The 9,811-nt window shown below is 40.6% G+C and overlaps 1 protein-coding gene across 1 annotated transcript in view; it reads right to left on the reverse strand.

Annotated features, from left to right (window-relative positions):
- SARC_00587 (hypothetical protein) overlaps positions 1 to 8,010 on the reverse strand; it is a gene marked incomplete at its 3' end in the record, with an annotated part of 19,514 nt that extends 11,504 nt beyond the window's left edge. The window contains exons 1-6 of the mRNA XM_014305733.1: positions 7,728 to 8,010; positions 5,151 to 5,234; positions 4,366 to 4,431; positions 2,875 to 3,035; positions 1,961 to 2,038; positions 765 to 857 (exon numbers count right to left, since the gene is read on the reverse strand). Of these exons, the coding sequence (XP_014161208.1) occupies positions 765 to 857; positions 1,961 to 2,038; positions 2,875 to 3,035; positions 4,366 to 4,431; positions 5,151 to 5,234; positions 7,728 to 7,842 (597 nt within the window). The 5' untranslated portion in view covers positions 7,843 to 8,010. The remainder of the gene's footprint in view (positions 1 to 764; positions 858 to 1,960; positions 2,039 to 2,874; positions 3,036 to 4,365; positions 4,432 to 5,150; positions 5,235 to 7,727) is intronic.
- Positions 8,011 to 9,811: the final 1,801 nt, after the last annotated feature.

Consider the following 9,811-nt stretch of genomic DNA (forward strand, 5'->3'; position numbering starts at 1 on the left):
AATTACAACGAAATTTTATCGTAGGTGATTGTATCATAATGCTAAATACAACGGAGTTCTAGTACGTCTTTTTGGTCGACACATTCTGGTAATACACATCCCTCAAACCGAAAGTGGCCACGCTTCTCTACACATCACAACTCCACTCAAAAGCTTGGACGAGAGACTCCCCCCTGGCAAGAGCCCATACTATTAGACCTCAAGGCCACAGCCTATATGAAATAGAACAGACGCCTCTGATACCCACAGCCAGTACTGTACACACACACGCAAGTAGTAAACGTACCCCTGGCCTCATTCAAAGAGCAGCTTATACCAGGAGCAACTGCACAACGCACACTATCCACGCCGTCCCACACACACACACATTTACAATATATATATCTTCATGTCGCTTGTAGACACACTCTCGACAGCGGAATTGAATCTCAGAGCCTTTTGCATACACACACTCGACAGCAGAACTAAACCGTAGAGCTCTTCACCCGACATCAATCATTGTGCCCATTACGAGCACACACATACCAACAACACCCATATCCACACAAACTCAGATGCATTGAGAAGGTTTTCCTGTCCACAGCCACACACACCAACAACACCCATATCCACACAAACTCAGATGCATTGGCAAGGATATCCTCTCCACAGCCACACGCACCAACAACAACCATATCCACACAAACTCAGATGCACTGGCAAGGATATCCTCTCCACAGCCACACGCAGACTGGTACACACACACGCGCAGGTGGTACAGGTACCTCGGAAAGCATCTTCTTGGCGTCCTTCATCTTGTTGAGCTCGCGCTGTTTGCTGTCCAGCTTCTCCTGCAAGTTCTTCTGCTCGTTCATGCCCTGTGGTGGTGGTGAGCGGTGGCATAGACTGCACTTTAGTTGATCATATAGTCAGTGTATACTTACATCTGACACAGATGAAATGTAGATGGCATAGACTGCACTTTAGTCGATCATATAGTCAGTGTATACCTATATCTGACATAGATGAGATGTAGATGTAGAGGTGCTCCATCAAGCAGAGTGGTGTGAGGTATATCACACCCACACCACAGGCAGCCCGCCAGCAACAGCATACAACAGTCGCCTATGTCCATGCCAAGCACGGGTTCAGTATCATGTGATGCGTGTGGGAACGAAACTGCCATAGATACACGCGCACACACACCGGGGCAATGACATCACCAACAATGGACTTCACTATCGATTCCTGGTACCAACATATACACGCCGGTAGTAAGAGTGATATACAGGCAGTAATATATACTAGCCAATGACATTGATATATACTAGTCAATGACACTGATATATACTAGTCAATGACACTGTTATATACTAGTCAATGACACTGATATATACTAGCCAATGACACTGATATATACTAGCCAATGACACTGTTATGTACTAGCCAATGACACTGATATATACTAGTCAATGACACTGTTATATACTAGTCAATGACACTGATATATACTAGTCAATGACACTGTTATATACTAGTCAATGACACTGTTATATACTAGCCAATGACACTGATATATACTAGCCAATGACACTGTTATATACTAGCCAATGACACTGATATATACTAGTCAATGACACTGATATATACTACACTACACTGCCTGATCAATGGAATATGAATCAGCTGACGATGGACACTCTAGTCTAGAAACACGTAGTGATCTGTCGCTACTGCCCGGATAAGCATAAGATATAACATGAACAACTGTCAACATGCGCAATCACACACACACCATCGGCGGAAGCAAGGTCAATAGACTGGTCAGGTTGGTACTGATAGTGTTACTTAACCACTAGCAGTCTCTACTACTCCCCGACAACTGATTGCTACATACAGTGGGTCGGTCTTAGCCACATATACGCACGGAAGTTCAAGCCATGTCCTATACAACACACGCAGTCCTCATATTAAACCACACCTTGTCAATAATGCGGATCATCTCCTCCATCTCCTGCTTGTACTTCTTGGTCTGCTCTACCAGATAGCGTTCCTTTTGCTGCAGGTAGATTGTTACAAAGTGCGTGGGTGCGTGGGTTGGGAGCTTGGTACCAGAGAATAGCTATGCAGTGCTGTAAGAGTCCGTACAGGTGGACGTATCAGAGTTGAGTTCAGCATGTCTCCTTAACATATACGCAGTTCAAGTCTACAGGGTAGAATACACACTTTGCAGTGTGGGTTGAGAGAGGGTTAAGCTGTATATTGTTCCTAGGACAGTCTAAATAACTAATAGCATGGTATATATATATATATATATATATATATATATATATATATATATAGGTTCACATCGAATACATACTTTAGCTCGGTGTAATCGAAGTAAAGCCACACACACAATAATATACATATGCGTATATACATATACATATCAGAACCTCTTATTTGCCATCAAAAACAAAGACATGCTATGGCTGTGATACCTTGTCCGGCACACAGCTCAACTCAGACACGAACACTCACATGAGGGTATATGCACACAGAAAAATACACACCCGCATATCTAGATACATATATCAGAAGCTCATATATACCGACACAAGCAAACGTATGTGAGGAGTGATCTGAATGACTTACCTTGTCCGATACTGACCATAACTCAGACACAGACACTCACATGAGGGTATCAACACACACACATAAAAAGAATACATACCGGCACATCTAGATACATATATATATATATATATACATACAAATATACATATACATATACATACACACACACATATATATATATATATATATATATATATATACATACATATATATATATACATATATATATATACCGTCACAAGCAAACGTACGTGATGAGTGACTTGTGTGACCTACCTTGTCCGGCATTGACCCCAACTCAGACGTTGTCTTCTTGGCGCCATAGTGCGCAGTACTTGCGGTACTGGCCGCAGCCGTGGCACGCCTTGGCGTAGCACTGTTGATGTGGTGGGGTTGTTCGTAGCCATTCACACGCTCTTCATGTCCTGCCATCGCCGCTACATAAGTGTGTGTTTGTATACATGGAGAGATGCAATGGGTGTAAGTAATCGCGAACGTGATTAGATACATATGCGTGTGTCTGTGCCGTCTGACGTTGTGTGGCTTTGTATATGTGTGTATGTGGTTGGGGTATGACTGGATGACCCCCTGTTGATCTGCGCGTGGCAATACACAGGTTGTATATATACGTGAACAGATGCATGCATATGCATGTAAGTTAGCGAATGTATCGCATGTTAGCGAAGTTTCATATATATGCATGGGTGTGTATCGTCCCATATGGCTATACGAGCAAGCGTATACTACCAGTACAGCCGATATCCAGCCGCTCTAAATGTTCCGTAAGTAAGCCAATATCTTAAAAGTACAACTGTCCGCGGTTAAAGCAGCCCACGTTGGTGCTCCTATGTCATATCCTCTCTTCCCAACTGCCCCCAGGCCTCCCACTAACCGTGCTAGTGGGATACAGTACCGATCCATCAACGACGAGTGTGTGGTGTATCTACTATACAAGTATAACTAGTATAATATGTATACACGTGTACAAGTATTCAAGTATACGCGTATGTATAACTAAATATACGCGTATGAGGCGAACGTCTTACCACTTAATGCCTGTGAATACCTCCTTATTCGTCGGTGAAGCATAAGATACAAATGCACCGAGAAAGTAACGATACACAGGCGAAGTAAGCCTCGCCAGCTCAGGGGAGAGTAACGGAACACAAGAACACGTTAACGGACAGATACGTATACATGATATAAGCACATCACACAAGAACACGTTAACGGACAGATACGTATACATAACATAAGCACATCACGCAAGAAAACGTTAATGGACAGATACGTATACATAATATAAGCACATCACATAAGAACACGTTAACGGACAGGTACGTACACATAACATAAGCACATCACACAAGAACACGATAACGGACAGATACGTATACATAACATAGGCACATCACACAAGAACACGTTAACGGACAGATACGTACACATAACATAAGCACATCACACAAGAACACGTTAACGGACAGATACGTATACATGACATAGGCACATCACACAAGAACACGTTAACAGACATATACGTATACATAACATAAGCACATCACACAAGAACACGTTAACGGACAGATACGTATACATGACATAGGCACATCACACAAGAACACGTTAACGGACAGATACGTATACCTAACATAAGCACATCACACAAGAACACGTTAACGGACAGATACGTACACATAATATAAGCACACCACACAAGAACACGCTAACGGACAGATACGTATACATAACATAAGCACATCTTACCAGCCTCCTCCTGTGAGTACAGCGGTACACGACAGGTACCCTGCTGAGTCTGCAACAATACATCTGCTTGAAGGGGAAGCGAACGTAAAAGTGTCAGTAGGTCGTTGTGAGTGCTTTTTGGGCGTGCGCACACACTATGTACGACTATATTCAGTCAAAATACACCCAATACGTTTGCAAGGCATTAGTAGGCATCTACGCCCATTGACCGTACCCATACAACGAATAGGCCAGCTGCTATATACGAATAAACGTAATACAAGTTCCATCAGTAGGTCTATTGGAAGCACGTGTACACTCAGTATGATAAAACTGTAAGTACGGGTACAGCCACTGCGCACATGCTGGAGACATCTGCACCCCATGCCTCTACTAAGCAGGTTCAAATAACCTTGTACGCATGCGTGCAATACTGCTCCATATGGCATGTCTGGGCGTACTATGGGATACACGCAATGTATGTGCTTGGTATACGCGCGATCGACTACATACTCATGTTACAAATAATACTTATAACACGTGCTTTTATATGGCATGTAGATATGAACAAGTTCACACAACAGGGTATGTACCTGATGCACCTGTGCGTGCAGGTATACGTATACTGAAAACAATAAATATAACATGTGCTTTATATGGCATGTAGATATGAGCATGTTCACACAACAACGTATGTACCTGATGTGCCTATGCGTGCAGGTACACGTCTACTGAAATCAATAAATATAACATGTGCTTTTATATGCCATGTAGATATGAGCATGTTCACACAACAGGGTATGTACCTGATGTGCCTGTGCGTGTAGGTATACCCGAGTAGGTAGCGGGCTGAGTCCGCACATTCGTAGGCGCACGCTCACCCAGTGCATCTGCGGCGAAAACAACCGATCGAAACCGTAATACAGGTCAGAAAAAGAGCGTAAGGTCAAGTCCCGATATAGTGTGTAAGAAATGGTATAGAGGTAATGAAAGGTTGAGTATAAACACGTGATCTACTGTGTGAGTATTGTATTGGAGTGGCAGTTGGTAGCAAGTAACGTAAATGTACTGTGAAGATATGGTATACATAGAGATAATCACAGGGCGAGTATAAACGACCGATACATTGTGTGAGTGATGGAATGGAGGTACTTAACGGATGAGTATAGAGAATCCACTCCGTGCAAGAAATATAATAAAGGCAGGCAAAGGGTGTGTTAACTTTAGTGATATAAAGCCAACCGTGAATGCAGAGACAACCTCGTCAGTACATACTTTTGTGTATATGTATATGTATATATATATATGATATTTGCGCGTGTGACAGAATGGAGCTGAAGGGTATAGTGTCTTGTACAGTTGACTGATAGTGCATTGTGGAAAGGTTGGGTTGTGGAGTGTGTACTGTTCCGGATAACTCTTACCCCAGTGTCAGAGATTCAGACACAGATACTGACACCTGAAGGACAATATATTTTACGTACACTCGCCAAAGAAAAGTATGTACCAAACAAGCTTTAAGGATCAGGCTGAAAGCGTGCTTGATGTATTTCTCTCATAACCTCAAACAAACTACTTGCAATTCTCGATTCCGCCGATGGCATGACGCAACGTGACTGAGAATGAGTGAGAATACAGGTTCGTAGAATACAGCCTACGGTTCAATAACGTGACTGAGAATGAGTGAGAATACAGGTTCGTCGAATACAGCCCACGGGTCAATTGTATTCATGTGGGCGTTGAAGGGGCAAGTGCTGTTTTATACCGTGCACTTACAGAGGTTTCGCACAAGTCTACTATAAGATTGCAAGAGAGCACTTACAGAGGTTTAGCACAAGTTTACTATAAGATTGCAAGAGAGCACTTCTATGAAGGGCTGTGAAAGGTTGCATATAAGTGCGTGCACCGGGAGGGCAAGAACGGATCTTCACCCACTGTATATGCATTTGTATGTATGTATGTAAGTATGTATGTATGTATGTATGTATGTATGTATGTATGTATGTATGTAGGTATGTATGCATGAATGTATGTATGTATGTATGTATGCACGTATGGATGTATGTATGTATGTACTCTAGACTTGCAAATGATACTCGAGAGCTGTGAACTGTTGATCATCGGAACATACCAGATGAAAGAAAGAGAACTTAGGATGCAGTGTTAATGTTGCAGATGCCTATTAACATCCGAAATAGATACTGTGTGCTTAATCATTCGAATATATCACACAGTGACGAATTCTGCTGAGAATAGTAGATACTTACTTTGGTAAGGTTGATTCATATCAACAGTTGAGATGGATAATATCCAGGCAGAGATTACGGTCTGTATCACGCTTAAACTATCGCATACAGCAAGTGACGTGATAGTGACAACATAGACTACCCGGAATAAACACAGGTTGAGATCTGTCCGAGCGGATATACACAGCCGTAGATCCGCCCATATATATATATATAATCAAATAGATCATTGGTTCGAATAGGCATTGAAATAGCGTATACATACAAGTACAATAAATGAAGGCTAGTCAAGGAATGTACTGTTACCAAACAAAACGATTACCACAAACAAAATAAAGGGTATGCTGGGTCCTACGAGACATAGTTATCATCAGACAAGGCGAATTTTAAACCACGTACAGGAGTGTAAAAAGTGATACATGCACACATTCCGAAAAGAAGCCCTTGTTGTCTCCCGAAAGGCTTCTTGGTAACGCCACACAGACACTGCAATTGAATTGCACGTACACACGTATATATATATATATATATAGCAGAGATCGCTATGTCGATAAGTCAAAGCACTCACAATCTTACGTCGACCGACGAATGCGTGCCACATTGACATGGTCTCGCATACAAACATAGCTATTGGATCGGAATAATCGTTTTATCGAATCTACGGTGTGACGATATTCTCAGACGAGTTTATATTTCCACGTGGATTGAAGTTTCTGGTATTGTTTTGTATACAATACTGAAATATACTTATCGATGAAATTATCTGAATAAAGCTGTTCTCATATCCGTATAGTATCCAATATATTAAACCTTTTCATATAAATTAATGTCGTAAATAATACTGACTTGCTTATCGACCAAAATTGCGGTATGTAGATATCCATATACATCCTACGTATTAATATTGTATACTAACCGACATATATAATGATCAAGTGTATGATACGAAGATGTCATTATATTTGTATACTAATACATAGAACCTTTTTGATACACATTAATGTTGTATACAATAGTGACTAACCGATTGAGCCGACCTAGGTATAAAGATATTATACAAACTAATTGATTACATAACTTTCAATTCGATAAATATTTCCAATACATATCAATATCGTATTGACAGAACTAACTTACTTATAACGCGATTCTTGATGATGCTTGAATCCACATCTTTCGGACGCGTGTAGGTGCGTATGCGGGTGGGAGTCGCGTTCTCCTCCTGGTGTTGGAATGCTGGATAGCGTGACATTGCTCTCGAGCTGAATCTATGTATGTGCGCAGCGTATTCTCACCCATGAGCTCTCAACGTTCAATCTATATGTATGACTGTATATGCATGGGTGTATATGTGTATTATATACTGTTGACCAGTGAGTTGAATGGTCGTTGTAAGGTATGCCTCTAATGTAATATATAAATAGCACTCATTGATTGAGCGAGTGGCAGAGGCAAATGATATATTTTTATAACCTCATGTAAATAATAGACACTAGCAGTCACGGAATTCCGTTGCAAAAAGTTGTGCCTTCCCGCCAAAATCTTTCAATCAGACTGCATCTGTTGTACCCGAGTCAGGGTTGTTGGCTTTTTTAAAAGCGTTGAAAATACGTTAAAAAATCAAACGCTGTATATACATACATACTTCAAAAAAGAACGTATTTGACGGGTTTGGCTTTCAAATACGTTTTTATAAATCCGTTAAAAATCAAATACTGTAATGTACAAAAATTAACGTATAAACGGTTTGCGTTGCTCAGGTATGCATTTAAAAAAAATATAGAGGTGCGATATTTTAAAAGCAATCAGAATATAAAACAACCATACTCTTGAAAAATCCGGTTTCCATTTTGGTTCAGATGATGCGGATACTGTTATTCCGTTCACGCGCTCTATGCCCCTATGTAGTTCTTTAAAATAGTGGGAGAGGGGGGTTTGTTCTCGTGCCTAACAAAACATTTAAGGAGATACAAAGCTGCAGAATTTAGGATGCACGAGCTACATCTAGAAGTATCTGATAGGTTATTATACAATAATTCTTAGTTTACTATGAGAGCACTTATAATTTATAGGATATAATGCACTCTTTGCACATTTATATACCAAGGTTCTACTTGTTGGAGTTCGATTTTTATGACTATCATAACCAACCGACATTTGGTGTTAAAAAAACGTACGTCGGTGACTCTCTTATATTTTTTTCTGAAGATAATGTATATATAAAAGGCTCTTTCCATCCCATACTATTGCAACCACTGAACCCGGTTGGTAGCTTGAGAATATATGTGATATATTAAGAACGCTTTCCCCATTGTTTCTTTAAAATATGTATTTGTTACTGTCGTTTTTTCGCACCTGTAATGGAATCCAAAAATGGGTTGCTTTCGCTTTTGGCATATAATCAGGAAAGTATATATGAATTTGTGCGTTTTAGTTCACAGTGCAGGAATATATATGTTTTGATAATAGTTTAGGGAGTTGATGTTTTAGTCTAAACCTGCAGATGTTGCTGAATCATTTTAGTCGACCTATCAAACTCCAACAATACGGCAAAAGCCACAGAAACCAAAGCTGTCAACCGGTGATATCATCAGAATCAATACATATACAGCTGGGACAGAGTGGTGTATTGTAATACTAGCATTTCGTATGATCAGCATTCAAAGGATAACCGCAGTTTCTACATTTGATTAAACAACCCTTATATAAATACCATATGCTATTTTAAAATCATCCAGTTGGGCATCTCTGTGAGAAACGTAATGGGGCCCGTGCCTGAGTTATTTCAACTCGCACACGTTCGCCTTTGACATATTGCGCAGGTGTCAACAAAGTTTAACGCATCGAGCATATGCTCATTCTCGATATTTATTGTATTCTGAACAAAGTCGTGTATTCTAAATGACACATTTACCGATCCAAGGTTTAGCGGCACAACGGCGGTTAGATGTTCACTTATCTTTCGGGATTGCTATTAAACCCAGTAACGCGTTCTATTGAATAGCAGAGATGCATCGTATTTACAGTAAGAAATATATTAACCCAACGTCGCTGGATACAATGTGTCGTGTATCTGTTGAATCCCGAGCTCTTATTTCAAAAAGGGTAGTTATAACATAACGGATTGCGGCTCGTCATATCAGACCTCTATACTAGGTGACAGTACTTCTTTCGCGTTTGTTTAGTGCCACGCCTTGTGAATCTCACAACCACCTATCGAG

Source organism: Sphaeroforma arctica (genome assembly GCF_001186125.1).
Source record: "Sphaeroforma arctica JP610 unplaced genomic scaffold supercont1.19, whole genome shotgun sequence".
Classification (NCBI taxonomy): domain Eukaryota; class Ichthyosporea; order Ichthyophonida; genus Sphaeroforma; species Sphaeroforma arctica.